We start from the raw sequence: 18,294 nt of genomic DNA on the forward strand, positions 1-18,294 counted from the left end.
TGCGAGCATTGCTGCTCTGCCTGGGTGAACCACGGAGCAGCCACGCCGTGAGGTGGAGTGATTGCAGGTTGGGGTGACGCAGCCGGCCGTGGTCCTGCGTGATGAGATCCTGATGCAACGGAAGCGGGATCGGTGTCTGAACCGAGAGTTCCAACAGTGTGGTGTACCAATGTTGTCTCGGCCACGCTGGAGCGATCAGAATTACCTGTGCCTGGTCTCTGCGCAGTTTGAGCAGTACCTTGTGGACCAGAGGAAACGGAGGGAAGGCATAAAACAGGTGGTCTTTCCAGGGAAGGAGAAACGCATCCGAGAGGGAGCCCGGAGCTCGACCTCGTAGGGAGCAGAACACGTGGCACTTCCTATTGTCTCGAGATGCAAACAGGTCTATCTGGGGAAACCCCCACTTCTGGAAGATGGAATGTATGATGTCCGGACGGATAGACCACTCGTGCGTCCGGAAGGACCTGCTGAGTCGGTCCGCTAGAGTGTTCTGGACTCCAGGGAGGAACGATGCCGTGAGATGGATTGAGTGGGCAATGCAGAAGTCCCACAGGTGAATGGCCTCTTGGCATAGAATTGACGAACGTGCTCCTCCTTGCTTGTTGATGTAGAACATGGCCGTGGTGTTGTCGATGAGAACTAACACACAACGGCCACGTAGGAGATTGAGGAATGCCTGGCACGCCAGGCGTACCGCCATCAGTTCCCGAACATTGATGTGTAGGGCTAACTGGGATGCAGTCCACAGGCCCTGGGTATGGTGTTCGTTGAGATGGGCGCCCCACCCCAGAGATGACGCGTCTGTGACCAGGTGCAGGGAGGGTTGTGGGGCGTGAAATGGCATCCCCTCGCAGACTACAGTGTGATCTAGCCACCAGGTGAGGGAGGCCAGGACCGAGTTCGGGACCGTGACCACCATGTTCAGGCTGTCCCGATGTGGACGGTATATTGATGACACCCAGGTTTGAAGCGGGCGAAGTCGAAGTCTGGCATGCCTGGTTACGTACGTGCAGGAAGCCATGTGACCCAGCAGGGTAAGGCACGACCTCACCGTGGTAGTTGGGAAGGCCTTGAGCCCTTGAATGAGGTTCGTGATGGTGCCAAATCGGTTGTCTGGCAGGATGGCTTGTGCACGTCTGGAGTCTAGAACTGCGCCGATGAATTCTATTCTCTGGGTAGGTTCTAGAGTGGATTTGTCCTTGTTGAGTAGGATGCCCAACTTGTTGAATGTGTGCACTATTCTGTGGACGTGAGCTTGAACTTGCTCCTTGGTGCGACCGCGCACCAGCCAGTCGTCTAGGTACGGGAACACCTGTATCCCTTGCCGACGAAGGTACGCTGCCACGACAGCCATACATTTCGTGAACACCCTTGGGGCCGAGGATAGGCCGAAGGGAAGGACTGTAAATTGGTAGTGCACCGTGTTTACCACGAATCGCAGGAAGCGTCTGTGAGGTGGGTAAATTGAGATGTGAAAGTATGCGTCTTTCATGTCGAGGGCGGCGAACCAGTCTCCAGGATCGAGGGAAGGGATAATGGCCCCCAAAGAGACCATGCGGAACTTCAACTTTACTACGAATTTGTTGAGTCCGCGCAAGTCCAAGATGGGCCGCAGACCTCCTTTGGACTTGGGGATCAGGAAGTAACGGGAATAAAATCCCCTGCCCCTTAAGTCTATCGGAACCTCCTCTATGGCTCCCATGGCCAGGAGCGTAGAAACCTCCTGTATAAGAAGTTGCTCGTGAGAAGGGTCCCTGAAGAGGGACGGGGAAAGGGGGTGGGAGGGGGGGATAGAAGAAAACTGGATAGCGTATCCCCTCTCCACCGTGCGGAGGACCCAACGGTCCGAAGTTATAAGGGACCAAGCACGGTGGAAGTGGGAGAGGCGATCCCGAAAGGAGGGAGCTGGATCCTGGGGGATGACTGGGGCGCCGTCCTCGACCGCACCTTCAAAAGTTCTGTCTAGGACCTGAAGGTGGTCTTGGTGGCCCTTGGTTCTGACCGGGTTGAGGGCCAGCCCATCTTCTCCTACCACCTCGCCCTCGCCTTCTGGCAGGGTCCTGTCTCTGACGAGGTGGAGGGGGGTAAAAACGTTGAGGCTGCGGCCTAAATGGTCTGCGCTGGGGACCCGCAACATGCATCCCCAAGGAGCGCATGATTGTCCTGGAGTCTTTGAGGCTCTGCAATCGAGAGTCCGTCTTCTCCGAGAACAGCCCCTGTCCTTCAAAGGGCAAATCCTGTAGGGTCTGCTGTAATTCAGGGGGCAAACCCGAAACTTGGAGCCAGGAGGTCCTGCGCATAGCGATACCTGTGGCCAGGGTCCTTGCGGCCGAGTCCGCTATGTCCAGGGAGGCCTGTAAGGATGTCCGAGCCACCTTCTTACCCTCCTCAACCATGGCTCCAAACTCTTCCCTGGACTCTTGGGGAATCAACTCCTTAAACTTCCCCATAGAGTTCCAGGAGTTGAAATTGTAGCGGCTCAGTAGCGCCTGTTGATTCGCCGCTCTAAGTTGTAGCCCTCCGGCTGAGTAAACCTTACGGCCAAACAGATCAAGCCGCTTAGCCTCTTTTGATTTTGGCGCTGCAGCCTGCTGGCCGTGGCGCTCTCGTGCATTCACTGATTCCACCACCAGTGAACACGGTTGGGGGTGTGTGTACAAATACCCATAGTCCTTAGATGGGACAAAGTATTTCCTTTCCACCCCTCTCGCTGTGGGTGGAATGGAGGCAGGAGTCTGCCATATCGTATCCGCGTTCGTTTGGATCGTGCGGATCAAGGGTAACGCCACCCTCGATGGGGCATCCGATCCAAGGATGTTCACGATCGGGTCGTGCACCTCCACTATCTCCTCCGTCTGCAGGTCCATATTACGGGCCATCCTGCGCAGGAGATCCTGGTGAGCCCGAAGATCTATCGGAGGGGGACCCGTGCATGAAGTGCCCGCCACTGCCTCATCCGGAGAGGAGGAGGACGACGCCTCCGGTGGTAGTGGATCCAAGGGGGGGTCCCGGTCCCCCTGGTCTTGGGTCGGAGCGTCACCTGCACTTGGGTCCACGGTGTCGGGTGGTGTGGACACAGAAGCCTCCACGCCTCCAGGCGGAGGCCGAGAGATGGTGGATTCTGGGGCCCTTCTGACCGAGTGACCCGAGCGAGAGGTCGATGGTAATGAAGCCCCTTGCTCCTGGTGATACGCCCACGGGGTCCAAAACGACCAGTGAGATGGTCCATGAGAGTGGTCCTCTGCCCTCTCCTGCCAATGGCCCAAGTCTCGTTCCTCGGCCTGCCCCTGAGGGGGGTATGCCGATTTCGACAGGTCCTCCGAGGAGCGAGACGCCGATCTTGACGGCCATGGCGGTGCCGCGAAAGATGAAACGATCCCCGTGGTCTGCGGTGCCGCACGGTGCCGGTCCGGAGATGATCTATCCCTGTGCGGTGCCGGCGATCGGTGCCGGGACCGCGACCGGTGCCGATGACCTCGTCGGTGCCGGGAGTCAGATCTGGACCTCGACGAGGACCTAGAGTATGCCTGGTGCCGGGATCGGCCCCTCGGCGTCGAGCGTCGAGCATGGCGGTGCCGAGAACTACGTCTCGACGTTGACCGGTGCCGACGATCATATCGGTGCCGAGACGTAGAGCGGTGCCGCGAAGAAGATCTTGACCGCGAGTACGACCGGTGCCGAGACGATATTCGGTGCCGGGACTGCGAGCGGCGTGGGGACCTGCTTCGGGACCTGGATCGGCGCCGAGGTTCCAGCCCTTGTGATGGAGGGCGCATCAAGGCAGGTTTCCCTCTTGACTGTACCGGGCGAGTCAACGGTACAGTCGGTGCCGGTGGTTGAGGCGGTGCCGGCTCCGTGAGAGCTATCAAGTCTCTCGCCGCCGCGAAGGTCTCTGGAGTCGACGGGAGACACTGTATCACCGCCGGCCTCGGTGGAGACGCTATTTGTACCGGACTCGACGGCCTCGGCGCCGGAGTCGACGGTGCTGGAGGCGCCTGTTTCCGTTGCTCCACCGGCGGACGCGGCTCTACCCCCGGCACTGGGGGAGCCAGTGTCTTCGGCACGGCCGTCCCCGTCTTATGGGCTTTTTTATGCCCTGGGGATAATGACCGGCGCCGCGGCACTTGCTGTGTTTGCGGTGCCGATGAGGTCCGGTGCCGGGGAGGCTTGTCTGACGCCACTCGCGTGGTCGTCATAGCCGGTGCCGCCGGGGCACTGCGCACCGAAGTGCTAGGCGTCGGAGTCTGGCCCGTGGAAGGAGTGTCCGGGCTAAGTGCCGCCTCCATTAGGAGTTGCCTGAGCCGAAAGTCCCGCTCCTTCTTGGTTCTTGGTTTGAAGGCCTTACAGATCTTGCATTTGTCTGTTTGGTGGGACTCTCCCAGGCACTTCAAACAGGAGTCATGCGGGTCGCTCGTTGGCATAGGCTTAGCGCAGGAGGCGCACTGCTTGAAGCCGGGAGCGTTGGGCATGAGCCCGGGCCCGCGGCCGGGGGAGAAAGGGGGGAGACGACCCCCTTAACCCCCTGAACTACAATAACAACTATAACAACTTTAAAACTATTTAACTATAAACACTAGAACTACAACTATAACTATAACTTTGAATGACTAAGTAAGCTAGGGAGAGTGGAGGACAGCTATGCCGCGCTCCACAGTTCCAACGACCGTCAGGGGCGGTAAGAAGGAACTGAGGGGGCGCCGGGTCGGCTGGGGTATATATTCAGCGCCATGAAGGCGCCACTCTAGGGGGCTCCACAGCCGACCCGCCGGTGTTGCTAGGGTAAAAATCTTCCGACGATCGTGCACGCGGCGCGCGCACACCTAATGGAATGGATATGAGCAAGCACTCGAAGAAGAACTTTGGGTAACGTTCTGCTATCAACATCAAGGAGCATCGGTGCGCGCCTGACAGAGACCCGGCTCCCCCTCGCGCTCAGCTTTCCTGGCCAGTTAGCTGTCACGAGCTACGATCCCAAGCTGCGAACTCAAACTACACTCAGGACTGGTAACTATCCAGCAGCTGCAGAACATTTTGGTGTGTGTGTGTGACTGTATGTGTATAAGCATTGAGGTATTTGTTAATAGTTACAGATTAATAATAAATGTGGCATCTTTGCCTTGACCCCTAAAACGATCCTGTATAAGTTTGTGGGACAACATGCTGCCCTGCACCTTCTTCTGTCAATCACCCCCACTCTGCACTGGGTACCAGTGACTGTGCCTGGGGCCCGGCAATAGCGAGGGGCCCCAAGTGCTCAGAGCTGGGCTGGGGGGAGCTAATGTCAGTCAAATCGTCTGATACAGAGAGTGCCCAGGTGCAGGGGTCTGGGAGGGAGCAGGAGGCGGGTCGGGGAGGAACATCCCCCAGGAATCCTCTGTCCCTGGTGGATAAGCCAGACAGGCCAGGAGGAGAGACTGACTGTGGTGGCTCCAGGGGGAATGGGATGTGCAGAGAGGGGGGACGGAGAGCAGAGAACTCACCTGCCAGGACAATAACAGCGACGATAAGAACTAAGACCACAAATGTGAGGACAAGTGTACATTTCTTGCAGTTACTTTTCTTGCTGTTATGATGAGGCTCTGAAACACAAAGACCCGTCAGGCAGGGCTGCGAGGACATGTCTCACTGACAGCACCAGGGCTGGAGCTGCCCTAGAACATGCACCATTCTGTCAATTGCTCCTCCCGTCAGACACTCTGGGAGAGGAGCCTGGAGGCTCAGGCCCGCTTGGGCTGGCAGAACAGTCCCTCCTTCCCCTCAGCCCAGTGCCCCCCCGGGCACCCCCAGCCAGGCTGTCACAGGGCCTGGTGAGCTCAGGGATACAGAGATAAGGACCCGCACATTCTGGTGACAGGAGCTCAAGCTGCCCCCCACCCCCGCTCTGCCCCCTGCAGAGCGCTGGCTGGGCCCACACTGCCAAGTGGGCCTGTCCCCGCACACTGGGGTCCCACACTGGCCATACACAGTAGAAGGGGGGAGAAGGAACCAGGCAGAGATGGGCCAGGGCTGTCACAGGGGGGTCTGACACACCCAGCCCAAAAGGCCCCTGCACAGCCCGACGGCCACCGCTGTGTGCGCCAGACAGCAGCTGTGAGCCAGGGATCGGTGCCCTGAGAGCCCCTGGGGGAGATCCAGTCCCTGCTGCCCACAGACGGGGGCTGGGCACTGGCTGCTGCCACTGAGAACATGGCCCCATGTGGGGCAGCCTCAGTGTCTCCCTCCAGCCTGTTCCCAGGCAGCGATGCCCCATTACCTCGCTCCCAGCCAGTGTCCAGGTGTCCATTGCTATTAACACTCCCCTGCAGTGGCACTTCTCTCTCAGGAGGCCCAGCTGCTGGCCCCATTGTCTCTCAGCGACACTCAGGCTACAGACGCTGCTGCAGGCGCTGGGCTAGGCTCGGCTCAGCTCCTCTCGGTCTGACTGGGTCCAATTCAGCAGCAGCAAACCCGAATTGGGGCCGAGGTCCTGGCCCTGGTCCCCCTCCCTGCTCCACACTCTCCAGCCGATCTGAAGGCCAAGACGGACCAAGCAAGACAGGTTGGGGGGGAGGGAGGGGGGAGAGGGAAGCGCAGTGATTTGTGGTTTCTCATTCCCAATCCATGTGCCATGATGATTAAACCCCCTCTGCCCCCCAGGGCTTCAGAGAGCAGATCTGCTATGGGCCCTGCCCACCCACCACAGGCTGCCAGCTGGGGTGGACAGGAGGAAAACCCTCCGTCCCCACACATACCTCCTGCAATCAAGAGCAACTAGAGAATCCTAACAGGAGTGGGGAATGGTGGTCTGGGGGAAGGGAGGGAGGGAACCAGGATGGATTGAGTAAAATCAAGGCAATTAAAATCACCAAGTCCAAAGCCTCAATTTAAATCATCTTTTCCATTTATACTGCTGTTATTTTCTAAGGCCAGGCGCACACTCCGCAGGTGATAGAACCATTAAAACTTCACATCCAAATCTTTTTCATTGGCAATGCAGGCAGGGGGAGGACGCCCCTGGGAAGCCCGGCCTGGGGGCCAGGGGGCAACATTGCGCTGATGCCCCACCCAGCACCGACTTGGGGTAATGGGAGCAGAAGGAGCTCCATGCTACACACAGGTGCCCCATCCCCAGCTATCAGACCAGGGGGTCTGAGGGCCGCCCCCCCCCAGGCCGGAGGAGAAGAGGGGGAAGAGAGCCCCCCTAGCCCAGATGGAGGGGGGGAAAGAGGCCCCCACCCCCGCAGAGGAGAGGGGCTAGAGAGGCCCCGCCCCCCCAGCCCACCCCTTCCCCCAAGCAACACCAGGAGCCGGGTGTAGTGAAGGATACCGCTCCGTGTAGGAATGTGCTACCGGTATCAATTATCAATACGTATAAGAGCTTAACTCCACCATCTCCTCCCCCCCCCCCCCATTCCTGATTTTCCCTTTAGCCCCTCTCCTAATGCTGCCTCCAGCTGCTCGACCCCCCAGACCAGGCAATTTCCGCCCCCCGCTCACACCCTGGCCACCCCCCTGCTGCGATTCGCCCCTTTGCCACTTTTTAACCTGTGAGAAGTAGTCAGCAGAATCCTAGGGGTATAAGGGCAGCGTCCTTCACTGCACCTGCCGCCGCCCCCTCCCCGCGTGCTGAGAGAGACACGGGGGGGAGCAGAAGAGAGAGACGGGGGGACCTGGCCGCCGGGACACGCGCGCAGAGAGTCCGGACCCGCCCCCCGCGAGCCGCCCCCCCCCCCAGGCCTGGCCGCCGGGACACGCGCGCAGAGAGTCCGGACCCGCTCCGCCCCCACCCCCACCAGCCAAGAGCCGCCGCCCCGCCCCCCCCCCGCGAGCCGCCAGCCGCCCCCCCCCCCCCGAGCCGCCAGCCGCGGGACCAGCCTGCGCGCTGGGGGGGGGGTGTGTGGGGCGGATGTAACTGGCCAGCTACCCAAACACGGCGGGGACCCCGGCTGCGCCCGGTCACAGCCCCTGTGGTTCGCCTCCTACCCGCGCCACCGCCCCTAAAGTCTCGGCCAAATCACTGGCCGCGCTGCGCTCCGCGAGAGGGGCGACGCGAACTCGGCTGGGGGACCCGGCTGGGCCCGGACACGGCGCCCCTGGTTCGCCTCCTACCCGCACCGCCAGGACGCGTCTAACGGCGGCTTACCAGGAATCTGTCCCGCTCGGTCCTTCGCTCCCTCCGGCAGCTTCGGGGCTAACTCCCCCCTCTCGAGCAGGGCGAGAGCCCAGCTCTATTCCCCGCCCAGCCCCTGCGCTAGGCTTTATGTTACCGCCCCCTAAACTCTCAGCCAATCGCGGGCCACGCTCCGCTCTGCTCCGCCCGTTCACTCCCCTCCCGAACACTGACGTACTCTTTCGTGCTGAGGCACCCGCCCTGGCAGCAGCAGCGCGTCGTCGTGGGGGGCGCCCTGAGGCTGCAGCGGTTCACGCCGCGTGGGAGCAGCGCCTGCACCTTGTAGCTGGGCGGTGTATCAGCACAAAGTGCTCTCGCTCCCGTGTCGCTACCTTGGGTGTACTGAGCATGCTCACTCGAACTGAGCATGCCCAGTAACCTTCGTTGTAGCCACTGCCCTCTCTCTGCCCTTACTTCTGCTAACGATTTGCTGCCTCCTCTTTGGGGGGTTTAAAAGGATTAAGGGGGGCAAATCGCAGCGGGGGGCTGTCAGGGTCTGAGCAGGGGGCAGAATTTTACTGGCCTGGGGGGGTTCAAGCTACTGTAGCTAGCGGCAGAAGAGGGGCTGAAGGGGGTGGGGGGTGAGAGCCGGGGTTAAGCTGGGGGTGGGGGGGGGAGAGAGACACTGCCAGACCCCGTGCGGGGACAAAACCCCCGTTTAGGGAGGGGGAGGGGGGGGAACAGTGACCCCGTGGGATGAGCCACCCACTGTGCTCGCTAATCTAGGGGTGTGGGGGGGGGCAGAGGCTGTTTTTGTTGTTCTCACAGGGACGCTGCATGTCAGCCTCGGAGCAGGGGGCGGGTTCCTGGGGCTGGGGTCTTAAAGGCACAGGCCTCCAATTCCTAGCCTGTCAAAGCTTAATCAACGCAGCTCCTCTCTAACCTATACAAATGTTGCAGGGCCAGGGCCGCCCAGACGGGGGGGCCAAGTGGGGCAATTTTCCGCAGGGGCCCCCACGAATATGTCGGAGGCTGCCCCCGCCTCAGTCTTCCCCCAGTGTCTCAGCGTGCCGCGTCCGGGAGCGGCCCTGGCGCACTGCAGCGCGGTGGCTCCAACGCTGTCCGGTGCCGCTCCTGGTCGCAGCACGCTGAGGCTCCAGGAGAGGGGGTAAGCGCCATGGTAAGGGGTGGGGCACCCCCCCGACCCCATCCTAACCATCACCATCACCCAGCAACAGCCCATTATGTAATTGTAAATGTATACAGACCATTAAAGCATTTAATGTTTTTAAATAATGTATTTAGTGTATTTTCAAATTACTACAAATTAATTTTTGAATGTATGTCACTGGTTATTTTTTACATTTCAAAATACATGTTACTATAGTATTGCAACTTTTTTTATGGAAGGGGTCCCCAAAATTGCTTTGCCCCAGGCCCCCTGAATCCTCTGGGCAGCCCTGTACACGGCTACGTTACTGATCCAGCCAGGAGACTGAATGCGGTGAAATATTGTACAGACACCCCCTCCCTCCAACTCTGCCTCTCACATTTTGAATATGTAAAAGTGTCTTCTATCAGTTTCTATGCCTATATGAAATCACTGCAGTTCATTTCTCTTATATAACGTGCTGAGTTGCTAACTCCCTCCCAGAGCCCACATGTCTGCACCCCCTCCTGTACCCCAATCCCATGCCCCAGGTGAGAGCCTGCACCCCTCACTCAAACTACCCATAGCCTGCAACCCTCCTGCACCCCAACTCCATCCCAGAGCCTGCACCCCAAAAAGGGCTGGATTAACTTTTTGTGGGCCTGGTGCTAAACATATTTGTGGTCCCCTAGGGGGGAAATGGGGACATGGGGGGCAGAGTCCTCAGAGCGACGGGCTGGCCGGGGGCAATGGGAGATGGGTCATGGCACGGCAGGAACAACCCTGCTCCACCCAGCCCGGTACAATGGCACTGTTTACAAACTAGGAGCTGCCAGACGCACACTGGCCAGCCTGGCCCTGTGCTCCCATCATGCTTCTTCCCCTTCGGGGCGGGCCCATGACCCCAAGGGTGATACCAGAGTGGCCCCTTTGGTCGATCTGCTTCCTCCTGGCTAATGTGACAAATTGATCTATTGGTCAATTGAGGCGCGCTGTTTCACGTTTTTGTGTGTGAATACGTGAAAAGACCCCCACAAACCCCCATGCCCAGTGCTCTCCCACAGACCACTCTGAACCCCCCCAGATCCTCTCACTGCCCAGTGCCCCCTAGCTGTAGACCCTCCACAGCCCTCCCACAACTGCACAGTGCCCTGCCCCTCCCCACCCAGAGCCCCCCCACAGATTCCCTCACTGCCCAGTGCCCCCCACCGCCCCACTGCCACAACTGCACAGTGCCCCACCCAGACCCCTGCACACTTCCCAGTGCCCCAACACACACAGATCTCCCCACCCCCCACTGCACAGCACCCCCCCACCCCCACTAGAGACCTACTCTCCCACACCCTAACCCCCAGCCACAATACCCAGCCCTGATGGGAGGTGACTGTGTCTGCCAGGCTGAGCCGGCAGCGCAGACAGAGCTTGTCCTGGGGCAGGATAACTCCGGCCCTTGGGGGTGCAATCAGCCAGGCTGGAGCAGGAGCAGGGCCTACCCGGGCCAGGCTCCCTCAGGACCCACATGCCTGGCAGGACCCAGCTGAGCCTCCCACACTGTCCCCCTCCCCCAGCCGTCCTCTGGGACTGGCTGAGACTGGCCCAGCCTCTGCACCAATCCCAGGTGGCTCTTTCCCTGGGGAGGCAGGTGGGGCCCCACAGGTCCCAGGCAGTGGAGACAGCTCAGAGCTGGAGCAGTGCTGGGGAGTGGGGCATATCCCTGGGACATGACTCCTGAGATCCCACCCACAGCCATTGGCCCCGTGGCCAGCAGCCCTGCTGAGCCCACATGGTGGCCCCCAGCTGCTGGGTGATGAGCCCCCTACAGCAGCGGCATAGCCAGGTTCTAACATCAGGGATTTCTTGTATTATGTATAGTGAGTGTATTACATAAAAATCAGGTAGTAGGGTTTACAATGTTCTAACAAGAGATTATGCTACTATCATTATCCAGTCAACTTGCACACCACTATTTTGAATTAGTGATAATTCACAGAGAGAGAAAGAAAGCTGAATTTAGAGAATAATTATTAAACCGATTCTTGGTTATTCACTCCAGTCCATAGCACACAGCACCATAAACCCAGTAGAATCTGGCCAAGAGAATATTCACCTCAAATTGTCATCTGCTACACTCCCCACCCCCCCTCCGGCCCATTCCCAGTAACCACTATTCAGCAGGTCCGCCCGGGGGGGGGGGGGGGGGGGGGCAAGTGGGGCAATTTGCCCCAGGCCCGGAGTTTGTCGGAGACTCCCCACACTTCCGTCTTCCCCCATCCCATCCCCCGGCGTCCTGGATGTGGCACACTGAGGCTCTGGTAGAGGGGGTAAGCGGCATGGTAAGGGAGGGGCCGGACAACCCCCTGACCCCATCCCCCCACAGCCATGACCCCCAGCTCCAAGCCTAGCCCCTCTGAGCCGGACACCCCCCTGACCCCATCTCCCCACATCCCTGAGCGCAGCCCCCGTGAGCCGGGCACCCCCCAACCCAGAGCCCAGCTCTCCCCGGAGCCCTGGGCAAGCAGCACCTCCCCCAGGCAGCGACAGCCCATTTGCACCAACCATCACCATCACCCAGCGAGAGCCCATTATGTAACTGCAAATGTCTACATCCCATTAAAGCATTTAATGTTTTCAAATGTTGGAATTAGTGTATTTTCAAATTATTACAAATTAATTTTTGAATGTATTTCACTGGTTATTTTTTACATTTCCAAATATGTTACTAGAGTATTGCAACTTTTTTTTATGGAAGGGGCCCCAAAAATTGCTTTGTATATGATGCAAATTGGAAGAGTAAAGTCAAAAAAATCCCTTTTCATGGATTCACACAAAAAAAGTGAAACAGCATGCCTCAATCATGCAATAGATCAATTTGGCACATTAGCCAGGAGGAAACACAGTGTGAGTGTTTTCCACCACAACCCCATCCCTCCCGTTTTGCAACCATCCCCCCAGAGGAAGCAGACCAGGAGTGTTTTCCACCACAACCCCATCCCTCCCGTTTTGCAACCATCCCTGGACCAGTGACAGGTGCACGAGTAGCCCAGTCATTGGAACTAAGCAAGGAGAAGGCAGTGGAAAAAAATGAAAAGGGGCCACTGTGGTCTCACCTTGGGCTCAGGGGCACGCTCCATACCCACAAACCCTACACCTCCCCTTTCACGAATTCAATGAAAGCGGCCACTCCGGTCAGGAAGCAGATCGGGATCGTTTTTGACCACATACCCCATCCCCTCCTGATTCGCAACCCCATGGACAGGCGGTAGCAAGTTAACAGACAGTTTACCAAACTGCTACGCCGCGCCGCAGGGAGGCCCCGGCCGGCGCGCCACGGGGCGGGGCGCCACGGGGAGGCCCCGGCCGGCGCGGCACGGGGCGGGGGGGGGGGGCGGGGCGCCACGGGGAGGCCCCGGCCGGCGCGGCACGGGGCGGGGCGCCACAGGGAGGCCCCGGCCGGCGCGGCACGGGGCGGGGCGCCACAGGGAGGCCCCGGCCGGCGCGGCACGGGGCGGGGCGCCACAGGGAGGCCCCGGCCGGCGCGGCACGGGGCGGGGCGCCACAGGGAGGCCCCGGCCGGCGCGGCACGGGGCGGGGCGCCACAGGGAGGCCCCGGCCGGCGCGGCACGGGGCGGGGCGCCACAGGGAGGCCCCGGCCGGCGCGGCACGGGGCGGGGCGCCACAGGGAGGCCCCGGCCGGCGCGGCACGGGGCGGGGCGCCACAGGGAGGCCCCGGCCGGCGCGGCACGGGGCGGGGCGCCACAGGGAGGCCCCGGCCGGCGCGGCACGGGGCGGGGCGCCACAGGGAGGCCCCGGCCGGCGCGGCACGGGGCGGGGCGCCACAGGGAGGCCCCGGCCGGCGCGGCACGGGGCGGGGCGCCACAGGGAGGCCCCGGCCGGCGCGGCACGGGGCGGGGGGGGGGGGCGGGGCGCCACAGGGAGGCCCCGGCCGGCGCGGCACGGGGCGGGGGGGGGGGGGCGGGGCGCCACAGGGAGGCCCCGGCCGGCGCGGCACGGGGCGGGGGGGGGGGGGGGGCGGGGCGCCACAGGGAGGCCCCGGCCGGCGCGGCACGGGGCGGGGGGGGGGGGGGCGGGGCGCCACAGGGAGGCCCCGGCCGGCGCGGCACGGGGCGGGGGGGGGGGGGGCGGGGCGCCACAGGGAGGCCCCGGCCGGCGCGGCACGGGGCGGGGGGGGGGGGGCGGGGCGCCACAGGGAGGCCCCGGCCGGCGCGGCACGGGGCGGGGGGGGGGGGGGCGGGGCGCCACAGGGAGGCCCCGGCCGGCGCGGGGCGGGGCGCCACAGGGAGGCCCCGGCCGGCGCGGCACGGGGCGGGGGGGGGGGGGGCGGGGCGCCACAGGGAGGCCCCGGCCGGCGCGGCACGGGGCGGGGGGGGGGGGGGGCGGGGCGCCACAGGGAGGCCCCGGCCGGCGCGGCACGGGGCGGGGGGGGGGGGCGGGGCGGGGCGCCACAGGGAGGCCCCGGCCGGCGCGGCACGGGGCGGGGGGGGGCGGGGCGCCACAGGGAGGCCCCGGCCGGCGCGGCACGGGGGGGGGGGGCGGGGCGCCACAGGGAGGCCCCGGCCGGCGCGGCACGGGGGGGGGGGGGCGGGGCGCCACAGGGAGGCCCCGGCCGGCGCGGCACGGGGGGGGGGGGGGCGGGGCGCCACAGGGAGGCCCCGGCCGGCGCGGCACGGGGGGGGGGGGGCGGGGCGCCACAGGGAGGCCCCGGCCGGCCGCCCATACACAGTTGGGGGACCCCGGCTGCGCCCCGGCACAGCGCCCCCGGTTCGTTTCGTACCCGCACCGCCAGAACGCGTCTAACGGCGGCTTACCAGGACTCTGTCCCGCTCGGTCCTTCGGTCTGTCCGGCCCGGGGCAGCTTCGTACCGTCACTCGAGCGTCCCGGGGACTCCAGGCGGGCAGCACCTGCGGGACCGGTACTTTCGCCAGCACAGCGTTCGGTATCTGGTTCTCTGCCTCCCAACGCTGCGCTTTGCTCTCCGCGCTGGGCTTTATATAGCAGGCTCCTCGCTCCCGGAGCTTAGCCGATCTCCCACTTCCGGCATCAATTGCCGCTGCAGGGTCCTAGCGCCCCGCATTCACTACTGGCAGGGCAGGCTGACCGTGCCCCTGCCCTTCCGCCTCGGATCCTTCTCTTTTCTGGCGGGACCCTGCACCAGCACCAGGGCCAGCTCCAGCCTCCCGGCACCAGCGAAGGAAGCAGATGCCTGGGGTGGCCAATGGAAAGGGGTGAGTCCTTTGTCCGGCGGCACATCCAGTTCGGTGGCAGTGGCACTTCGACGGCAGCTCAGTTGTCCCGCTCCAGACTGGCAGCAATTCGGCGGCAGGTCCTTCACTCGCTGTCTTGCTCCTCAGCGGCACTTTGGTGGCAGCTCAATTGGGTTTTGGTTTTTTTTCCGCCGCTTGAGGCGGCAAAAAAGCAGGAGCTGACACTGACCAGCACAGGCTGCCCCCTGCCTGCAGTCACCGCTCCTGCCCCACGCTGGGCAAAGGGCAGCCCCACTTCCCACCCCCAGTGAGGCTACAATGAGGGGCAGCAGCAGGGAAGAAGGTCACACGTGATGGCAGCCCCGCCCACACCCACCACAGGGGAGGCAAGGGGGCTTCCTGGGCCTGAGAGGGGTCTTTGGAGCATGTGCAGTGACAGTGGTGCGAGGTGAGTGTGGTGTGGGGGGGAGGGGGGTCCTCCACCGGAGCTTGCTGCTGCCAGCGGAGAAAGGCTTGGGGGGAGTCCTCCTCTCTGGCCTGCCTGCACCCCAAACGCCTCAGCCCTACCCCACAGCCCTCATCCCTGCATCCCAACCCTCTGCCTGATCCCTCCCACACCCCAAACCCCTCATCACCAGCCCCACCCCAGAGCCCTCCCATTTTTACATTATTTTTAAAACTATACAGTAACTCCTTGCTTAACATTGTAGTTATGTTCCTGAAAAATGCGACTTTAAGCGAAACGATGTTAAGTGAATCCAATTTCCCCATAAGAATTAGGGGTTAGGTTCCAGGGAAATATTTTTTGCCAGACAAAGGACATATATATATACAGTATAAGTGTTAAACAATTTAATACTGTACACAGCGATGATGGTTGTGAAGCTTGGTTGAGGAGGTGGAGTCAGAGGGTGGAAGAGGTTGGGGTATTTCCCAGGGATGCCTTGCTGCTAAATGATGAACTAGCACTCCGCTGAGCCCTTAAGGGTTAACACATTGTTAATGTAGCCTCCCACTCTACAAGGCAGCACGAATGGAGGGAGGGGAGACAGCATGGCAGAGAGAGACACACACCCTGTATGTGTCTGAGAGAGAGAGAGACGCACATTGCCCCTTTCAGTATGCTAACCCCGCTCTAAGTACATTGCCTTTTAAAGTAGATCAGCAAGTTGAGACAGCAGCTGCTGCCAGCAAGCTCCCTCCGTCCTGAGCCCTGTCGTGTCCCCCTCCTGCTCTATGGATGGGGTAAAGTAAAGGAGCAGGGAGAGGGGGACAACCCTGACATTAGCACCCCTCTTCCTCACCCCCCTGCACAGCAAGCACCAGTCTCCCGGGAGTAGCTCCAAGGCAGAGGGCAGGAGCAGCACATGGCAGTGGGGGGAGGGACAGCTGAACTGCCAGCAATTGCTAGCCTGCTCGGCGGCTGCTGCACAGGGAACTTAGGGGAGCGTGGAGCTGATGGGGGGGGGGCTGCAGGTCCACCCTGGTTCCAAGCCCCCACCACTAGCTCTACAAATGGGCTGCTCTTCCTGCAAGCAGTGGACAGAGCAGGCGGCTGCCAAACAGCGTTATAAGGGAGCATTGCCCAACTTTAAACGAGCCTGTTCTCTAATTCAGAGGTTCTCCAGCTGTGGTCCAAGAACTCCATTCAGATGGTCCGCGGATAGTTCTCTAAGGTGCATGCCTGGGCAGCTGCACACGAGAGAACGAAGGGCCACCCACATGGCTCCACTATAGGTGCCTGGAGAAGATGCACATGTAAGGTGAGGTGGTGGCCGTGGGGGGAATAGGGGGCAGTGGGATGAGAAGAGGGGGTGGAGGGAATTTGGGATGTGCAGGGCTGCAGCAGCCAGACAAAGAGGCGACTTTCCCCAGCTACAAGGCTGCGGCTGCCAGGGAGAGATGGCCTCCTTCAAAGCCCCAGCTCTGTGGTGGGGGAGAGACCCCCCTTCCTGCCCAGCCTCAGCTCTGTGGTGGGGGAGAGACCCCCCCCTCCATCCCAGCCCCAGCTCTGTGGTGGGGGAGAGACCCCCCTTCCTGCCCAGCCTCAGCTCTGTGGTGGGGGAGAGACCCCCCCCTCCATCCCAGCCCCAGCTCTGTGGTGGGGGAGAGACCCCCCCCTCCTGCCCAGTCCCAGCTCAGGGGCTGCCGTGGTGGAGGAGAGAGGGCACATCCATCACATTAGAAAGGTTAAGACTACTGATATTAAAATATGAGTTGTGTGCTTGTATGTGTAAAACAAAAAATGTTTATTATTATTAAGGGTTTTTTTATATAGCACTTTTATCCGAAGTGCTTTACAATAGTTAGCTAATGGAACAAACAACATTTGAAAAGATCATATTAAGTGGTCCTCCGAGTGTGTGAGGAGTTACTGTATATTGGCTTACAAGGCGGGGGGAGGGGAACTTGGACCTGTTCTGGACACCACCAAAAATTATACAAACCTGCTGCCCCTGGGCAGGGGCTCGGGGTGGCCACACGCGGTGTCCCATTGTACCTTTGGGAATGGAAATAGTCACCCTTGGGGGGTGGAGGGGGGTTAGGTCATTTGTCACTCAGGGGCGTGGCTTTGTCTCACGCTTAGTTGTACCGATGTCAGGTTGTGGTGCAGAGCAGACCTCAGATAATTGCGCTTGGTTTATGGAAAGTCAGCTCCAGGGCCCCTTCCTGAAAGCCACAGCAGAAACCCCTTCCCTGTACATCATTCCCTTCCCCTGGGCTTGCAGCCATTGTGCAGCCTGCCCCACACCCCTGCCTTCCTGCACCCCCATTCCCCACCCTCCCCCTACATTCCAGCCCTCTGACCAGCACATCCCCCCGCCACCCTGCACACACAGCCCTCCTAGATCCCTGCACCCGTTCCCCTGCAGCCCTTCCCTCCCACACCGGTCACCTTTGCAGCCCTTCCCCATCTGGCCCCCATTCCCCCTGGCACTCCCTCCTTTCCCAGATCCCTGCACCCCAGTCCCCTGGCAAGCCCTCTCAGATCCCCTCTTCACCCCATTCCTCTGGCACCCTACAGCTGCTGCCTCTGCGCCCCACCCCTCCCAGTCACATTTCCTTGAACACAGCCAGGTTGTCCTCTCCACCTGGATGGGATTCTGCTCCTTGCCCAGCAGCTCCAGCTGGCACCACCACTCACACAGCTCCTACTGGCAGAGGCTGACGCACACGCCTGGCCCAGCTCTGTGGGCAGCGCAGCGTTCGGCTGCTCCGGGTTGGGCACCTTCTCGCTGCAGCTGGCACAGCCGGCACTGAGCTGCCGCAGCTCTGCCTTGTCCTTGCTGTGCGTGGCCAGGAACTCCTGGTTCAGGGCTTCAGCCATCGGAAGTCAAGTTTCTCAGCCCCATGGCCAGACAGGCCAGGGTGCTGCAGCGCATGGAGCCCTGGCATGAGTCCCTGATTCACACGGATCATCGGGCATGCAAAGTGCAGGGCCCCTTCTGCTCTCATTTACCCCAGCATAACTCCATCCGCTGGAACAGGGTAACTCCTGGGCTGTCTAAATGGCCCCGTGCCTTGCTGTGAATGTCCCTGAAGCTGCCACATTGGCACAAGCTCTAGAACGGTTCCTGTCCGAATAGGATTAGGGTGACCAGATGTCCCGATTTTATAGGGACAGTCCCGATATTCATGGATTTTTCTTATATAGGCACCTATTACCCCCCACCCTCGTACCGATTTTTCACATTTGCTGTCTGGTCACCCTAAAACAGGATGAATGGGCCGGGATGGGAGTCAGGTAGTTCTGCAGGAGAACAGCGAACGCAGTGGGAGTAAAAACCAGGCTGCAAATATCAGCGGAGGACAAAGCCGGCCTGTATGGTCC

The 18,294-nt window shown here is 61.2% G+C and overlaps 1 protein-coding gene across 2 annotated transcripts in view; it reads right to left on the reverse strand.

Annotated features, from left to right (window-relative positions):
- Positions 1-14,269, reverse strand: part of LOC135974927 (C-type lectin domain family 2 member D-like) — a 33,807-nt gene extending 19,538 nt beyond the window's left edge. Inside the window, exons 1-3 of one of the 2 annotated variants that reach the window (XM_065564264.1) lie at positions 14,066-14,269; positions 6,254-6,508; positions 5,481-5,579 (exon numbers count right to left, since the gene is read on the reverse strand). In XM_065564264.1, the coding sequence (XP_065420336.1) occupies positions 5,481-5,579; positions 6,254-6,344 (190 nt within the window). In that variant the 5' untranslated portion in view covers positions 6,345-6,508; positions 14,066-14,269. Of the gene's footprint in view, positions 1-5,480; positions 5,580-6,253; positions 6,509-8,122; positions 8,606-14,065 lie in introns of those variants that run through there. The other variant, XM_065564265.1, reaches the window with a different exon arrangement.
- Positions 14,270-18,294: the final 4,025 nt, after the last annotated feature.

Source organism: Chrysemys picta, chromosome 12 (genome assembly GCF_011386835.1).
Source record: "Chrysemys picta bellii isolate R12L10 chromosome 12, ASM1138683v2, whole genome shotgun sequence".
Lineage (NCBI taxonomy): Eukaryota > Metazoa > Chordata > Testudines > Emydidae > Chrysemys > Chrysemys picta.